Source organism: Typopeltis vanoorti, chromosome 16, assembly GCF_054136105.1.
Source record: "Typopeltis vanoorti isolate ZY-2024b chromosome 16, IOZ_Tvanoo_1.0, whole genome shotgun sequence".
Taxonomy (NCBI): Eukaryota; Metazoa; Arthropoda; class Arachnida; order Uropygi; family Thelyphonidae; genus Typopeltis; species Typopeltis vanoorti.
This window is the reverse complement of record NC_143564.1, coordinates 99,174,773-99,194,797: the sequence shown is the minus strand read 5'-3', so window position 1 is coordinate 99,194,797 and position 20,025 is coordinate 99,174,773. Positions and strand designations below refer to the sequence as shown.

The window sequence follows — 20,025 nt, the reverse complement described above, 5'->3', positions numbered from 1 at the left end:
CCACGGCATGCTGACAGAGTTCTTGGCAGCCTTCAATGCGATGTTCCTTCTGCTCCTGGGTCAGCAGCATTGGGCCAAACTTGGCAGCAACACATTGCATGTTCAAATCACACGTGAGGATTGCCTGGACTGTTCCGTATGACACACCGACAATGGCAGCAATGTTGTGGAGTGTTCTCCGACGATCCTCATGCACAAGTTGCCGAATGGTTTTGACAATTTTTGGGGGTTAAGCTCGTTGAAGGCCTTCCTGATCTCTCGTCTTCCAGTGATGTTCTTCCACTCTTAAAGCACGCGTGCCACTCAAAACACCTTGAACAACTTGTTGCAGCATAAACTTGCCGTAAACTTGCCGAATCATATCAAACATCACTGTGGCAAATTTGCTTTGTTTTATGCAGAATTTCACGTTTGCTCTTTGTTCTAACTTGTTGTCCATGATGAAATTGCAGATGTGGTAACGCAGGTGGTCAGAATAGCATCAGTTGCACATCTCCTGATGTACACAGGACGATATCTTTTGGCACACTGACTTATGAAGGTAGGTACCCCCTGTGACTGTGCGTGAAGCCTTGTACTGCCATCTGTTGGCGTGTTACAAACCTAGTCTCGAAACTTTTTGATACCACCTTGTATATATCTGACCACACACACACTAAAGGTCACAAGAACTAGACCATATCAGTACTCTGTGGTAAGAGTAAGTAGAAAGAAAAAAAAATCTATGGATGTGTTTATTGAACCACTGAAGAATGCACTCTCTGGGATAGAGAGTAAAAGAAGCAATTCCAAAAAAAAAAAAAGTAGATAGATAGAATATAAAATTGGTTCATCAGGTTTGAAAATGGATAATAAATGCATATTGACCAAAAGATTAATGCTCTTATCATCTTGGAAGAAGGTGAAGGAATGATGTGATCAGTTCAGCAGAACATTCTCTAAAAAAATATCTTTAGAAAAGACATAAGGCCAAAACAGAATGTCTAAGAGTGTGACTGGATGGAATGTGTGAGAGAGACAGGTGATGAATTAATTAGATGCACACCCCCCCCTTCCTCTAGTGAAGGCATCAAGCAATTAGACAGGTTCTTGGGTGTACCATCCCAACATGTGAGCAGTATTTCACAGTTTGGCAAATTTGAGAGTTATACAGTGTTAGAAGTTTGCAGGAGTCTTCAGGGAAATGTACACTTTTGTACATGTTTTTTGGAGGATGAAGAAGCTCTTGATGAGATATGTTTGTCCAGGAAAGGTTGGGGGTCTAAGTTAGTCTAAGAAGAGAAATCTAATCATGTCTGGAGATGTATGATCAAAGTATGAGAAAGTGATGCAAGACTTCTTGCAGGAAATCGGACAGGCCTGTGTTTTGGTATAATTAATGTTAACATGTTTATCCTTGTGCCTCTGAACAGTACAGAGATCAGTTTAAAATATTAGTTATGTGATGTGATAGTTATAATTGTGAACTACAATGTTTGCCATATGAGAAAATAATGAAGTGTACTCTGTCAACAGCAAAGATGTATGTATAGAGTCATTTAGCTTGAAGGTAGAGCAATGGGATATTCCTGAGTTTGTGAGAAAATCTGAAAGCAGGAATCCACCCAGTGGCACATGAACAGCCAGAAAGAAGCTAGTGATCCAAATATAAAAAGTAGAAGGCAATAAAATGGCAGCTTACTGGCCTAACCATATGTAAGAGAAATGTCAAAGTACCAAAAGTTTCTCCAAACCTTTCCATGGCTTGTGTCCAAAGATGGGCAGTGAAGGTCTATGTATCAGGACTCTGATTCTGGGTATCTTAATTTTTACACAGACTCAATACTTGATCTAAAATGCAACATATTTGAATCCAAATTTGGATTATGTTAATGATCACAAAAAAAATTTGCTCATTTTTACTAGCTAGATATTTTGTTTATCATTGCTAATCATGTTTTTTATCATCATTTCTACAATTCTAATGCCATTAGAATTGAATTTAGCAAGTAATTTTGTTTCACTTTTTATATTTCAACACATTCACAACTAGTGATTTAAAAATTCTGCTTCCCAGGATTAACATTCAGTTAATGTTTATTAATTTTCTTGACATTCATTAATAATAATAATTATTATCACGTAATCTTCATGGAATCAAAGACTTATCGCAAGAAGTACATACTGTCACTGTCACACACAAAGCTCATCAAACCTATGTTTCAAATTCATTCAATGTCTCTGCATTCATGAAAATCTCAGGCAATGCATTCTACTCTCACTCAAAGAATCTGCTTCTTACTTTCTTGCTCACACTCACCTTATACAGATTCCAAGGATGGCCTATTGTTCTACTTTTGTTGTCGCTGTGTGAAAAATTTCTTCCACATTAACCTAGTAACAACCAGTTATTACCATAAGGTCTCAATCATATCCCCTTTCCTCCTTCTATTCAATTTAAAATCAAAGTTAATACAAATAAGCTAATATATATGCATCTGCTTGCATGCGCACATGTGTAATGGGGCTACAATGTCGATTTTTCCAATCTACAAGCTGTACATACTGTCATACCTTATCTTTAATCCATTCATACTATCTACACTAATGAATTCCAAAGGCAAGCCATTCCATCCATGCACTGCTCTATGAAAGAAAAATCTTCAACCTGTTCTCAACTTTTATGAGAACAGGTTGAAGATTTGTGGGTTGCAGAAATTGGTTGATAGGCAGAAAAGGGGTGATATGATTGAGACATTCAAATTACTGAAGGGTTTCTATAAGATTAATTCAGAAGATATTTTTGAGAATAGGACTGGTGGTGGGAGGACTAGGGGCCATCCATGGAAGCTGGGCAAGAGTGTGATTAGCAAGGGTGTTAGAGCTAGGTTTTTCACTTGGAGAGTGGTGAATGAGTGGAATAAGCTGCCAGAGTCTGTTGTGGTTGCCATGACTGTAAATGAGTTCAAGGCGAAGTATGATAGATATTGTGTGAATGTTGAATAGTTGTTCTTGACATGATGTTAGGGCATCCCTCGATGAGTCTAAGGACTCCTTGGAGTTGCCCGTACTACTACTACTAATGTTCTAGCAGCTTTTTTTTTTTTTTTTTTTTTTTTTTTTGTAAAACAATGGGTGCTGGTATACACATTCTTTGCTAACAGGAAAAGTTGGATAAAATAATAATGCATCTGTATGTCACATGTCACAGTTAATAAAGATGCCATACCACTGCATACCATCCCCCCCCCCCCAAAAAAAGCACCGAGTGTTAGTATTATATTCCCATCCATCCAATTCTATTCTGGAATTCTGTGTGTGACCAACTTCTCCAATACCTTAACCACCTCTCATTATTAAATGTTAGGAAATCTGAAGTACGTACACACACCCACACACACATACTATATTACAATGAAACAGTATGCCAAAGTGACAATGATTTGATCAACCACTATTGTATTGGATTGACCTCTAGTGAGAAAAAAAAAAAAAAAAACTACATCAAAGCTATATCCTATTTATAACATTGTCAGAGAACAAATACTTTTAATATAGCAAAATTGGTGGTTTAATCAATAATTTAACAGGTGTTTGTTATATTAAAGCTAAGATCCTAGATTACTACATTCCTAATCATAATTAACTCTTAGACCAAAAGGTTACATGAGTAGAATATGTGCCATCTCCATATTCTTGAGATTTTTAGACCACTATTATTGTTAAGATTAGGGTGGTTGATAAATATTTCATTAAAGGAAACGAGTCTCTCTCTCTCTCTAATCTGAAATTATTTTTCACTCACACCTGCCAATGGATAGCATTCCATGCAGAGTGATAACTCAATTTAACTATTTCTGTCATCACCTACCTTCAATCATCGCTTATTAAAGTTATCCTTTCATAGTCATTCTTCCTTTTACTAACTACACAGAGAAAAAAAAAAAAAAGGATTTCCTTTCATAACCTGAGTTCATCTGCCTTAGGTCTGTGCAGTCAGCCTAGTGGCTTTGTGCTTCGCAACCTATGCCTGGGGAAGGAGTGTCCTAGGTTCGATTCACGTCAGTGACGAGAGGAGCTTAAGGATCTTCCTCAGTCATAGCCAAGTTAGCTGGTCTTGGGCTTGGACAGCAGGGTTTTTCTCCCCAGTTTATCTGGGGTTTTTCATCCTGCAAGCAGGTAAACAGGCCTCGTGAACACACACACGGATATACAGCCAGGAATACCTAAGACGATCCCTCCAGCCATAAGTCTGAATTGTCAGCTATGCCAGTCCTGAGCCCAGATAAAAAAAATAGGGGGAATTGAGGTGGTGCCATACCTCTCCATAAAAGGGGCTCACAGCCATTGAATCACTACACAAAATAAATAATTTATAAATACTAATTTATAAATTATTTATAAATAAGAGAATGAATTATAAATAATTCATTCTCTTTATATATCCTCTTTTTTTATTATTTTTCATTCTCTTTATATATCCTCTTTTTTTATTATTTTTATTTATTTATTATTATTTTTAGATCTTGTTTTATGTTATTCATCCATCAAAATGCTGCTCATCCTTCTGGCCCTTTGTGTTCAGTCTGATACTGCTTCCTTCATATACCCTGTGACCTTCTCTCATATACTACTAACATTACCTTCAGGGATTTTATGACATGCACCGCCACAAGCTATTTCCGAAGCTGGTCATCCATGACTTGTTCTGTAGTTCCACATATAATCCTTAACTGAAAATTCAAAATGACTGGCAGCCTCCCAAGTCAAATCTGCATGATCACTCTTCCCAATCAGAGGCTATGTGGATATCTTGGTTATTGTCAAATCTGCTGATGCTGTCCCCCTCATTTTCAAACTCCCATCAAAGTCCCTTCCAGCACATTCTGTTTCAGTTCATTATCTCTTAGTAGCTATATAAATTTCATTTCCTTCCTTCCTTTTTTCTGACACTTCCTATTCCAATCTCCTCACAGTTGAAGTTCTTTGTAATAATTACTACCCTGCACTTGTGTTAATTTATCAATACTAGCCATCCACTTCCTCCGATACATCCCCTGCCCCAATCTTATAGAAGTAGTCAATTATATTTTGTACTAATGACTTCATTCTCACATTAGATAACCTCAAATTATTCACTGCTTTCTTCTTCTCTGCCCTGCTACTGAACTCCTACTCTTTTTGGCTGCAATTCTTCTGCTATCATTAGCAAAACACTTTCCCATCCTGTTTTCTCTGTCCTCCCTAAAATTACTATACCGCTTACATTTATTCTTATAACTGTATCATCCATCAATTACGTCTCACTGATGCCTATAACTTTTGGCCAAGATGAAGTGACCAATACCACAAACTATTTCTCCTTATTCCAAACAATTCTGGCATTAGTATCCAAAAGCAGCAATATTCCTCTGGGCTCCCAACCACATTACACCTTACACTGACCATCCCATTCAAATTTAGGACACAAGAGACTACATTCAGATTTTTGTTTTATCATTCTGACACACACTTATATGCATACTCACTTGAATCCCTATCCCATGTAGCTCTGTTTTCATTGAAACTAATGTCAAACTCTTGATAAATGGTAGCTCAATTGGTATTCATTAATGCCCAGTCTCATATGGAGGTGGAAAGGTTTTCACTCCCAGAAAGTTGAGTTTTTCATCCACAAAACAGGGAAATAATCAAACAGAAAACCACACAATTTACAGACATAATACACTGGCCACAGTCTTAGCTTTATTTTTTATTTTTTATTTATTTAAATGGGGTTCCCCCATTCCTCCACCATCCCTTAGGACTGGTTGAGCCCTTCTAATGAGGGAGTAAGTATGTATTTTATGGTATATCCATATGTGTGCACATTCACAGGCCAGTTTGCCTGCTCTGAGAGACGAAAAACCCAAGTTTCCAGGTAAAAAACCTTCTACCTCCATATGAGACCGGCTAACTCACCTTTAGTCAAAAGAGACCAGATAAAGATTCCTCACATCATGGATGGGAATCAAACCCAAGTCTTTCCAACCAAAGGGCTTCGCCTATACCAACTGAGCTACAGAGGCTCTAGTGCCCCACATGACATGGTTCAAGCTGCTGGGGATGATGAAATGCATTGCCAAATTACCCTGATGGATACAAAGCAAGTAATTATTATGGATGAAGAGAAATCTTAAGACCAGAATGAAGGATAATCCACTGAGCTGTTGTGAGACAACTTTCTCAAGCAGCATGTGAAAGGAGGAACTCAAGGTCAACGAATCAGATTAGATCATAGTGTTAGAAGGGAAAGGAGGGTCTCTGTTAAGAATATGACTATTTTACTACCAGTTGGTGGCAGTCATCATGTCATGCTTTCCTGAGAAGTAACTAATTATATTGATTTTCCAAATAGGACAGGTTACATGCAGAACTACAAAGCTGGAAATTATCACAAACTCAGGAGAATACTATCTTTAGTTCAATTGTATCAGATAATGAATGGAAAAGATATCAGCAATAAGTGGAAAGCTTTGAAAAGGTGCTTAAATGAGGCAGCATCAGAATATGTCCCTAGAGTTTGAAGAACAAATGGGGGGAGGAGTGACATGGATGTGCAACTTTATTAAGCTAGAGACCCATAAAAAAATGATGATGTGGAAGAAATATCTGTGTAGCTGTAGAAGTAGCTGTGTGGATGTTGCATCATAGAAGAAATGAAAACTAGACTAGTCTACATTTCCCAGGAAACCAACAACATCCACAGTATACGTGGAAGAATCACTCACTAATCAGGAAGAGATCAAGAGGATTTCGAGAGTGGTTATGTGGTATTTTGGTTAACACATGAACAATCTGTGCAAGATTCCTGATGATAGCAAACGTCTCACCATCTCTACCTTTTGTCTGTGCAGTTAGAAAAGAAAAGCTACTGGGGTTAACTTCAACATCTCCAGGAAAATGACCTCACTATCAGGAAAACTGAAGTGAAAAAATCAGTAAGATGTGTCAGTGATATTAGGAGAGTGATAGAGGCTGAAGATGAATATGATAAAATAGATAGGGGGAGAGAGAGAGAGAGATTTTTAGCTAAAGAAGAAAAGGTTATTGGTTGCAATATCTGACATGGTGTATTAAAGTTCAATATAGATTAAAGATTGCAAACTGCTCATATGATATGCCATAACACAAAGAACCCATTTCAAAAAATGAAGTTCATTAGAAAATTTATACTTCCTGACTTGATATCTGCTTACAACTGCCAAAGAATACTACAATGACAATATTCTTTGAGAATGACAAAAATAGTATCCCTCTCTCTGCCTCCCATACATATCCAAAAGCAGTTTTATACTTAAAAGCAAGAATAAATAAAAACCTTTACTGCTCATAAAAAATTTAAAAAATAAAATAAAGTAATAATAATAACAATGGGAAGAGTCAAATACCAAAAAAAAAAAAAAGTTCAACATTGTCGAAAACAAATGTACCTGCCAAATCACTGTGCTGTTATCTACTGTCTCATGCACTCACAAACATCATCCTTCACATTTGCAGAAATACGTTATTCTGCAGCCTTGAAAGACACGGGTTTGAATCCTATCTAGGATGTGAAGAACTTTTAAAGGACTTTTCAACTGAACGTGAGTGAGCCAGTGTCAGACTGAGGTAGCATGATTTCTCCTCCTGAAAACTTGTGTTTTTCATCTGAAAAGAGGCTAACTGACCAGAACATGAGTAATTAACCCATAATAGACTGGTCATATACTCTTAGTTGCTTTGGCTGTAATTCCAACAGCCTTGAATTTCTAATTTGAAACTTTTAAATTAAAAGATACCATTGCATTTATCTGGAAATTACAACAAAGAATTGTAACCAAAAAAAAGTAACATGCACATTGCTGCCACAAAGTGGTATTGTCAGTGCAAAATTTACATTAATTTACAAAATAAACACTGTTCTTTATCTAAAACAAATTTCCATTATGAGCACTGATTTCTGGACTACATCTTTAAAAAGAAACTGGTTTAAGCTGAGCAGTGCAAACTGACACTAGCACACTGCTAAATTTTGACAGTCTGCATAACATTCAATACATGTACACAGTTTTTTCTTTTGCTAAGCAATCATAAATATGTGTATCATAATGATAAAGCATAAAGCAGCATTTCCCCAAATCTTACACAGAGCACCTCCCTTTTTTCTAGTGCAACTTTTTTTTGCAGTCTATCATATATGCATGTGTCAGACGTGCATATATATTTTGTATTAATTAGACAACAGGCCCGAAATGTGTATTTTTCTGTGCATATGCTGTGTTATTAAACTTAAAAAGCAAAGCAACAGTTACACTTATGTAGTTTCATTTTAATTGTTATGATTTAAATCTTAATTTTTTTAACAATGGCTCACATACCATACCTGAATTTTTATATTCTCTGAGGACCAGTAACTTTATTTTCAATAATTTTACTGGACTGTAATTGCACTCTAGGAATCAATGGTCTAAATATATTATTATTATTATTATTATTATTGTTCCGGGAAACTCCAAGGAGTCGACAGACTCATCGAGGGAGGCCCTAACATCATGTCTGGAACAACTATTCAACATTCACACAGTATCTATCATATCTTGCCTTGAACTCATTCATGGTCGTAGCACCCACAACAGACTCTGGAAGCTTATTCCACTCATTCACCACTCTCCAAGTAATAAACCTAGCTGTAACACCCTTATCAACCACGCTCTTGCCCAGCTTCCATGCATGGCCCCTAGTCCTCCCACCACCAGTCATATTTTCAAAAATATCTTCTGGATCAATCTTATAAAAACCCTTCAGTAATTTGAATGTCTCAATCATATCACCCCTCCTTTACCTATCGTCCAATTTCTGCAACCCAAAAATCCTCACCCTATTCTCATAAGGTTCATTCCACAGACCTGATATCATCTTGGTCACTCGTCTCTGGACCCTCTCCACTTCCTCCCCATCATGAAGAAACCCTGGTGCCCATAGCTGGGCACAGAAGTCCAGATGGGGTCTTATCAAGGCTCGATACAGAGGAACAACAACAACTTGTTTGTCTCTGCATGTTAAAGTATTTTTCATAAGCCAAGTGATTTGGTGAGCTGTTTTAGTCACTTTTGCAATGTGCCCCCTAAACTTCAACTCCCTATCCACCAGCACTCCCAAATCCCTGGCCTCATCAAACTCCTGGAGTACGGTTCCACCAATGCGATATACTGCTGCTATTCTTTTCACCCCAAAGTGCATAACCTTACACTTTGCCACATTAAACTGACATCCATTTTTCCTAGCCCAGTCCTCCAAACTATCCAAATCATCCTGTAAAATTTTGACATCCTGTGGACTCACAATTGCTCTACCCAACTTTGCATCATCAGCAAACAAGTGAACACTTCCTCTCAAATCCTTTCCAATATCATTGATGAACAAATTGAAAAGCAGTGGTCCAAGAACAGAGCCCTGCGGCACTCCACTAGTCACAAGACATCTTTTTGACTCCACTCCTGAATAGACCACTCTCTGGTATCTCTCCTTCAACCACCCTCCTATCCATCTTACCAACCCTATATCTATCCCCATCTGCTCCAGTTTACTGATTAGGGTTCCATGTGGTATCCTGTCAAAGGCCTTGGCAAGGTCCAGTAGTATCACTGTAAACCCATTACCCCTATCCAGTTCAGCCGTCACTGTGTTATAAAAGGTGAGCAAGTTACTGAGGCATGATCTACCCTTCACAAAACCATGTTGTCCCCCATACAATATCCCATTTTCATCTATCCAATCCTGTATTCTTTTCTTGACTAATTTCTCTAAGACCTTGACAATGATTCCTGATATGCTAATCGGTCGGTAATTTACAACAGCAGTCTTGGAACCACCTTTATGCAGTGGAACTATTTTCCCCTCCTTCCACCCGCTCGGGACTAACCCAGACCCGAGACTCAAATTAAACAAAATGGTCAAGGGTACTGACAATTCTTTAGCTGCTTCTCGTACTACACGAGCTGGTATACCATCCAATCCCACAGATGTATTGACATTGAGGTTATGCAATAGACTACTCACCTCCACTTCATTCACCACAATTCTCGTATAATCTACTGGTTTATTCGTTTCTGCAATGTCACCACCTGGATGATATATTCTTGCAAAGTGCTCACTCAGTAACTCAGCTATCTCAACTGATTCGGTTACCTCCCTACCATCAACATTCTTTAAAATCATTCTGCCATGTACATTTTTCCTTTTACTTGCTACATATCTAAAAAACTGTTTAGGATTCTCTTTAGCCTGCATGGCCAATGTCCTTTCGTAATCCTTTTTTGCTTTTCTTACCACACTAGTCACACTTCTGGCCTGCGCTTTATACCGTTCATGTGCCTGCCGGTCACCTTTCTCCTTAAATTCCCTCCATAGTTGTTTCTTTTTTTGCAGTTCAAGCTTAATGGTGTTATTCATCCATTTAACCCCTACTTGATTTATTATTCGGACTCTAGGTATACAGTCAGCCATTGCTTCATGCAAGCACTTCTTAACTACCTCCCATGCACTACCAACTTCTAGTCCTTGCAGTTGTACATGCCATGGCACTGAGCCAATCAAACTCCTGAGCTTGTCATACTTTCCAGCCCGATAATTCCACATGTACCCTGTCTTAATTGAAAATTCTACACCTTTAGCCACCTCCCAAGTCAAGACCCTATGATCACTCTCACCGATTGGTGGCAATGTGGTCATATTTGTTACAGCCAAATCCTCAGATGTAATTACTAGGTCAAGCACTCTCTGACCCCTAGTATTTTCCATTACATGCTGTCGCAGATAGTTATCCCTTAATAACCGCATAAAATCGAATTCCTTCCTCCCGTGTGTCCTCTCCTCACTCCAATCAATGCGACCATAGTTGAAATCTCCCATAATAATTACCCTCCTTCCACTCATTTCTTCTATTTGCTTGTGCATACTGTCACCACCATCTTTTCCATCACCTGGTCTATAGCAGCACCCAAATGTATATTTAGTTCTGCTAGCCACAATCTCACACCAAATGGCCTCAAATGTGCTCTTTTCTCGATCCTGCAATTCAACTTCTATTCTCCTTGGCTGTAGCTCATCAGCTATCATCAACAATACTCCTCCCCCCATTTTATTCTCTCTGTCATTCCTGAACACACTATACCCATCACATTCAATCCCACTAGCTATATCATCTACAGTCAGCCATGTTTCACTAATACCAATAACCTGTGGTCTGGAAGTGCCAACCATGGCCAAAAACTCTTCCTTCTTGTTCCTAATACTCCTAGTATTAGTGTACATGAATTTAAGACCCCCATTAGCCCCAACACTACCTTGATGCCTTATATTAACTATCCCACTCTGGTTTGTTGTCCTTATTTGCTCTAGCATATTATATTCATTCTTACATTCAACTGTCTCCCTAAGGACTGTATATCTACTCCCCCCCCCCCCTTAACAAATCTAGTTTCCCTGAATTTGCACATCCACTACATTCAGCAACACTTTCTCAAGTCTTCTTACACCATAACCATTCAAATGCAAGCCATCCATCTTATATAGATCCTTTCGCCCATCAAACTCACTCCACATGTCCACAAATTCCACACCACTCGTCATACATAACCCACGCATAAAGTCATTCGCAATTATGGCCCTCCTTTTAAACATTTCACTGTCATACCGTGGCAAAAGACTAATCATTCTAACTCTCTCACTCTTTTCTTTTGCTACCTCAAACAATTCATTCAGGTCTTCTATCATTTCCATTTTATCTCCTTTCAAATCATTCGTACCTGCCACAACAATCATTTCTTTCACCCTTTCCTTTTGCTCTCTAATAGACTCAGTTATATCCTTTATGGTCGCACCAGGTTGGTACGATTTCGTCAAATCCTCTACTAACACATCTCGTACTAACGAGTCTCCATACAGCACTCTATCCTTCATTTTGTTCATGTTCACATTCATACGGCTATTTTTCCTGTCATACCTTTTATTATTGGTTGGTTCATTCAGTCGACTTTTGTTCATGCACTCTAGCTGCTGTTTTGCCCTTTCTATTGCACCATTCAACAACGCGATCTCACTCAATGCATCTATCTCATCTTTTTTATTCTCTGAGAAACCATTAATACTATCATTCACACTTTCTACATTCACACTCTCATAATTCTCATGTACAACCTTGAGAATTATGAGAGTGTGACCTTGCCGTTTCTTGTCATATCGCTATTTTCTTCATTCTGAAGTTTGACAAAAATATCACACTCACGATCCGAAATACACTTCAATTCCTCATTCTCCCTACATTTTCTACACACATTCAATCCTTTATTATCATCTATCCACACTCCGACCGCACTCCGCAAAACGTACATTTCACAGCTAGTACACTGACTCATTTCTTTTATACTACCATTCTTTGATAAAGATGGCGAACCATCATTACTGGCCGCCATTTTCCTTCGTACAGGTATATAGTAATATAGTAATGTAACAATAAATGATCTAATAAAGTAGGACAAACAGGTGTGACTAAACAATATAAAGTGGTGGAGTGGTTCACAAAACTTATAATCAAGAGTGGACTGAACTGGCATTATTTGCACTGTCAGCCATTATTATTATGCTAAGTTACTAGAATTTGCAATAATTATAGCATGAACCTCAAACTCGCACCTGCTATCAGATTGCATTTTACAAACATCTTCAAGAATGAATTCATATTCTCTCTCTGATAGTAAGTGGAGCTCTCAACTGAATGTTGCATAGTGTGTATGATATTGAAATTTAGTAGGCAAGGATGCAGAGTATACAACTGATGTGGAAATTTTGAAGGATGTGAAAGAGATAAGAGATCTGGGAGTGATGGAAGACATACTTGAAGTTTAAGGGTCACTCACTGCTAATATTATAAGAACATTCACAACAGATTAGGTAAGGATGCCCTTGGCAAAACAGAGGCTACAGTTTCCTTTTGTTTTGGCCCATATATGGCCTAATCAAGGCCATATGTGGCCTTGATTAGGCCACATATGGATTACCATGCATAAATCTAGTCCCTGGTTTTGTAGAGGATGAGAGTATCTTACAGCAGGTGCAGAGAAAATTCACAAAGCCGGTGTTGGGTCTAGGGAATGTGAAACATGAAGATATATTGAAGGAATGCAATTTGCAATGCATTGTGAAAAGAAGGGAGGAGATATGACTGAGATGCAAGTTGGTGAGGGTTGCTATCAAATTAATGCAGAAAAGATTTTTCACAGAGTAGAGGGAGTCAAGGGTAGAAAGAGGCTACCCCCAGAAGCTATATAAGGAGGGTGTGAGTAAGGAGTAAGCTTTGGATGGAGAGGACTGGCGGAATGCATTGCATAAGTGTTGATAGTAAATTGGTTTACTATCAATGTCTGATGATCTTTTTGCACGAGAGTGTGGACCTCCTTGGTATGATGTTAATAATAATACACAGCATGGTAAAGTATTTGGAATTATGGAATTAAGAAAATAAAGTGAAAATAATGCCAGGATGCACCATATTACATGCAGTCTGTAACCACAAGATCCTTTAGTTAAATATCTTAATGATAAAATGGAATTTCATCATTATGTCTTTTACTTACATCACCACATTTTATTCAATTCAATCTAGCTTTCTCCTGCACAAATTTCAACATCTTCAACATACAACTCCAACACTCAGGGGTTTGAGAGTGTTGGATCAGAAGATATATCCATAACCAAGGTGGATACTGTCCAACTAGAGAGAGTAACCATACAGTCTTGTTCTAGGAAGTTGCTAAACATGGAATTTCTCTGACAAAAAAAGTTTCAAGGGTTTATGTTGAATTATAAAGCTGGTAATTATGACAGACTTAGGAGTCATCTCAGATTAGTGCCATGGCTTGAAAAGCTACAAAGAATGTCAGCAGTGCATAGGAATGGTGAGAGATTGTTTGAGAGAAGCAGTATCGGATTGCATACCAAATGTCAGAAGGATAGACCAAGTGGGAATTAAGTGGATGAGTAGAGATATAAAGCAAGAGCTGAAAAAAAAAAAAAAAAAACTGTGTAGGGAATATAAAGAAAAAGGTGATCAGCATTCTCATGAGCAGTTATACAAAGTGCAAGTAAGAAGGGTGACTAAAGTTAGATCAGAGATATAAGGGAACCCTCAACATTTCTGCAGATAGCAGAAGAAGGCGAATCCATTCCAATAATAGGTAATCAATTTGTTTCATGAGATGATTGTTTATTATCACATGTTGGAAAACTGGTTTTTCTTTTATGAACATTCTAGTTTTTAATGTGGTAACTATTTTGCTTTTATAACAGTTGGAAAATTTTACATATACAGCATGTGATTTCACATGTTGGTGACAAATTCATACATTCCTTATTCTTTTCTCCCCTTCAACATGAATTGACTCTTCTTGGAACTCTGCCAGCTAAGGTTCTCTCAACTGTGGACAGACTATAGTTTGGTAAGAAAGGCCAAATCAGATTATGAGAGAAAATTACTTAAAAGCAAGATTTTTTGTTATTCAGCAAGTAAGAAGAAAAATTACTATGGTAGAATGACTTTAAACACTGCTCATGGTAGGAAGGTGACAGAGGCAAAAAGAAATAGTCAAGTTGCTGAGTGATCATTCTGAAAAGGTGTATCATCCAGGTAGAGCTTTTGCAGTTGCTGATGTGACAGAGACACATTAAAATTGAGGTAAATGAAGAGGTGTTCAGCATATTGAAAAATATGAATGTGAACACAGCAGTGGGAATGGATGGCATGTCATTCATTCCCACTGCTGATGGCATGTCATGTCACCCATGTACTGCATGAATGTGCAAGAGAAGTGGCATTGCCTCTGATGAAGTTGTTCAATCTAAGTCTCAGCTCTGGCAGGGTTCCAGAGGAGTGAAAAGAGGGTAAGACAATTCCACTGCATAAAGATGGCTCCAAGATAGAGGTAGCAACCTATAGACCAATTAATATATCAGATGGGTTGTATGCATTGAAAAAAAAGGTAAAATCCAACATTAGGTGGATAGGAATGTGATACTCTATGGTGGGCAGCACAGCTTTGTAAAAGTTAGGTCCAATCTTACTAATTTATTCACATTTTATAGTAAACTGACAGCAGAATTGGATTAAGGAAATGGCTACACCATGAGATTGCTGGACTTTGCAAAGGGGTTTGACAGAGTAAACGATTAGTTTTCCACATGGAAAACTATTAAAAAGTTGGAGTAAACACGAACAGATATGAAGCTAGTAGCATAGATTGAGGGAGGCTGACAGACACCAGATAGTAGTATATTCAATATAGATACTACTCTCTGGTGGAGTGGAATCTAGGAGAATAAGGGTGACTAGTGGAGTACCTTAGAGTTCTATACTAGGGCCACTACTCTTTAATTTGTATATCAATCCTATAGGAAAAGATTTAAAAGGGGATATTCAGTTGTTTGCTGATGATGCAAAATTAGGGAGAGCAATAGTAGATAAAGGTGATTTAGTTATTCTACAGAAGGATTTAAATAAATTGGCATTGTGGGCAAAGGTTAACAATTGTCAATTTAATGTTGAAAAATGTAAGGCTGGTTATGTACTTTGGGTTAAAAGGATTGCATATAATGTATCATATTGATGTTACTGGACTGCAGGAAATTGATGAAGCTAGGGACTTAGGGATAATGGTGGACAGAGAACTGAAGTTCAGAGGGCGTACTGCAAAAGTTGGTAAAATGGCTCAAAGGATTACTTCGATATTGAAAAACATGCTAACAAGTAAAGGGAAGTTATTATTCCTCTTTATAAGGCTATGATTTGGCTGCATCTTGACTACTGTGTACAGATTTGGTCACCTGGGTTTCTTAGTGACCAGGAGGTAGTATAATTTTCTCTAGAAGATTCAAAGATGAGTGATTAGGCTCATGACAGGTCTGTGGAATGCTCCCATGAGGATAGGTTGAAGATTTGTGGATTACAAAGTTGCAAAAGGAAATTTTTCAAAATATGATAAGTAGTCAGAAAACTAGGGTTAATCCATGTGTAAGAGTGTGGTTAGTAGAAATGTGCAGACCAGGTTTTTTGCAGGGAGAGTGGTGAATGAGTGGAATACATTGCCAGAATTTGTTGCAAGTTCCCTGACAGTGAATGAATTTAAGGAGAGGTATAATAGATTTTGTGTGTATAATAATTAGTTTGGATCTCCCATGATGAATCTCTGGGAAGTTATTAAAACAATAATACTCAATTTAAATGAAACCATCTTCACATACATTATATGGTATTGCAAGAATTCTTAAATTTCACAAGACACTTTGTATTTAATTCATGAGAGACAGTGAGGAAGGGAATAAATAAACAAGAAGAATTGTTTGAAGTGTTTAATAAGTCAATGTTAATAAAGCAATAAAAATGAATAAAAGAAGATATACTTTGAGGGAAAGCGTAAAGAATTAACATCTTTGTCTTTATTAAACAGTATTATAACTAGAAAGGCCACAAGGAAGTAGAAGGAGAACTGTTAGTAGGAAGTATCGTTTTAGCAATCTACATAGAGTTTATAAGCTAACAGCTGCAGAAGATAAAGATTAGTAGCCCAAGATATTTTTGGATTTTTCAAGAACATTTGACAAATTACATATAACAAATATCTTAAATTTTAAATAATTTAAATTGCAACATATAATGAATTAGTGGTTTGGATTGAAAACTAGTTATCTAACAGGTATCTGCAAGTTATGTACTGGAGAGCAGCCAGAAAAAGATATGCAGGTGCCATTCTTTGAGCTATAAAACTTAAACTTGCATGTTAATGATACTGCAAATGTGAACAGTTTCCTGACCTTGCATAATTGCAAATTATGTAAGGTCAGGAAAGATAACAAAAAAAGCTGATGCAGTATTTTCAAAAAGATTGGAATGAACTTGAATTAGAGACAAGTAAGTGGGAATACTAGTTCAATTTTTCTGAGATTAACATGTTGCATTTTTGCTGCAAAGAAGGAATGCTGCTTTATGTACAGTAAACCTTCTTCAATAGGGTAAGTCCACCATTTAGAGTGGTATTAGACAGAAGTCCAGGTTTTGTGATCACATGCAAAAGGTTGTGAATACCAAATAGATGACTGCAACAATAAGAAAAATACCTACTCAGACTACTGCAAACAGATCACACTGATCTCAGGAGAGGATAAATAAAATATGGATAGAGTTCAGAGAGAACAATCATCTGAGTGATTAAAACATAAGGAGAGTGTGGAATGTTGGCTACCAAGTTAATTTCAGAAATGTGAATAATAGAATTCAGTGTGGATAAAATGAAATAATGTGACTGAGATGTACAAATAATAAAATCCTGTAAATCGATTGGAATGGAATTATTTGCAATGCAATGTAAAGAAGTGTAATGTGTTGGCAAAGGAAATGGTGAATGAAGCCTAAACTTGAAAGCATAGTATGACAAGCATAGCAGCATTTGGTATTTCAGTTAGTGGACAGCTTCTCATGACATATCAAAGAGAAGTATATGGCAGACTAGAATCTCAGAAAAAGCACGTGACTAGTATAGTGCCACAGAGCTCTGTAATTGGGACAGTTATTCAATTGTGCAAATTGATGGTAGAGGGAATGATTTGAGGAGGAATATCCAGTTGTTATGCTATGACATTAAACTGAGAATGGCAACAGGTAATGAAAGTGATGGAAAGATCCTGAAGAAAAATTTAAACGATAGTGTGAGCAAAAATAATGGCCATCAGTCCAATATGACAAAGTGCAAGATTGTGCCTTCAGGATTGAAAAGATTGTAAGTTGTATATTATAATAATTGGACTATACTACAAGAAACTGAGGAGAGTAGGAATTACAAGATGAAAGTGGAGAGAGAATTAAATCTCAGAGGACATACCATAAAAAAATTAGCAAAATAGTACAAAAGATCATATGGATGCTGAACAAAAGGTTAACAAGTTATTATCCCTCTTTCTGAGGCTCTAATACAACTGTAAATAAATTAATGTGCACATATTTAGTCATCTGAATTCCTTGGGGGATGAAGAAATGAAGAAAATTGAGATACAGTTGAACAAAATGAATACATGTCTATGGAACTCCCTATAAAAGCAGGCTGAAAATTTATGGTTACAAAAATTTAAAAAAAGAAAACAGGAATACAATAGAAACATATGTTATTTAGAGGGGGCCCCATTACAGAAGAGATTTAAGAGAAACTTTTCAATATATGACAACAGGATTAAAGAACAAGAGGTAAATTATACTCCCCAAGAAATCCAAAGAAAAAAGTTTGTGTGCGTGAAATGCCTTCATAACTAAGCCATTGGTACATAGAGCAGTTGGCTTGCTTTTATACCAATGTATAGCACATTTCCTTCATGGATACCACATAATGTATTAAACTATAGTGAGGGTAACTCACCAGACTGGTTTTGATGTGCATTTTCATGTTTATTTAGAATGGAACATGGTATAATTTCTTGTTAAGCATAATTTACTTCTCTTCCCAGCCAAAAAAAAAAAAAAAAAAACTTGATAAAGTATAAGAGAGTTGTGTAAAAATGTAACAAACAAGGGTATGACGATGAGTAGATTTTTTTGCTTAGAGAGCTATGCGAAAATGGATTGCCAGAGATGGTTTTGAGTGCTCTGTCTGTGAATGAGAGATATGCTACTGTTTACAGAATAAGATACCTGGATAATAATGATGATGAAGCTTGCAAAGATGTTTAATAGTAGTAATAATAATAATAAGCAGGTTATACTGTACTGTGCTCTTCAGAACTATATATGATGACATTACTTTCATTAAGGAAAATAATTAACATGAAATTAAAGAATAGTATACTGTGTATGTTTTTTTTTTTTAAATTGTCTTTCTGTTTGTGAATGGTTATTTTATAAAGTATGGATAAAGTAGTTCATCAGAGCTTACCATAATTAATAGCATATATTTTTATACTTTCTTTCAGAATCTCATTTACCACAAGTTTTCCTTCATAATGGTTTAAGATTTGATGCAGAGTTCAACAGCATCCAGTTTGGTGAAAGCACTACCGAAGTTCGGAGAATAAGTTTGCAACTTTTTTGAAAATGAGTCATAGCACCCGCTGCTACTGCTCACAAACAGTACATTCTGAAGATACTACTTTGTTTACCTCGTTTTTACCCTTTACGATAATTACTACGCTCGTATTTTAACACTCACATATAAAGTCATTCCGAAAAATACTACTATCATCGGAAATAGCAACAGTGAGAACAACGAAAATATTAAATTATCTAATATAAATTAAATTACTTTATAAATTACTTTATATGACACTAGTTAGCGCTGAAGAAAGTTTCCGATAATCACAACTTCATTGAACATTTTGGTGTGTGTATGTGAACCCATATAACTGAGTTCATAAAGATGTAAAAAATTAATCCTTTTTCCTCAGTATAATAGTAACATTACTTACTAATTCCATCATAATCCGGTTTTGGTGGGATTGGAGGATTTTTCTTCAGTCCAAATCCTAAGTGTTTTAGCAACTTGGACATTTCGAAAGCGGCGACTGTCTAAAAATATCACTGTAAAAGCCTTAAATAAAACATTCACCAACTATAATAAAAGTTCCTAAAATGATTTCTTATGGCGATATTAAAACTGAGGCATGTTACCCCACAATCAATGCTATTGAGTCATTGAAAAGCCTGTACACGTGTTGGATGTTACCCTCTATGGCTCAACAAGCTTTAACATCAGCGCACTGAGACGCGGAAGAGTTTTTTTCCTGTCAAAAGGTCATTTGATCACAGAAAGAGGAGTAGTATCTTCCGGTTGTTTACACCACTATGCAGTTTGATCACACTAGATGGCGTAAGGAAGCAGAGCATCAGGTTCCAAATAAAAATAAAAGATTGAAAGAAGGGCGGGAGAAAGCAGATTTGATTTAGTCATCGCCATTCGAAATACGAAAACTATAATCACTGGAAACATTGCACCC

The 20,025-nt window shown here is 36.9% G+C and overlaps 1 protein-coding gene across 1 annotated transcript in view; it reads right to left on the bottom strand.

Moving 5' to 3' along the window:
- LOC150098215 (uncharacterized) overlaps positions 1–19,745 on the bottom strand; it is a 286,790-nt gene extending 267,045 nt beyond the window's left edge. The window contains exon 1 of the mRNA XM_090406281.1: positions 19,498–19,745. Within this exon, the coding sequence (XP_090262407.1) occupies positions 19,498–19,579 (82 nt within the window). The 5' untranslated portion in view covers positions 19,580–19,745. The remainder of the gene's footprint in view (positions 1–19,497) is intronic.
- Positions 19,746–20,025: the final 280 nt, after the last annotated feature.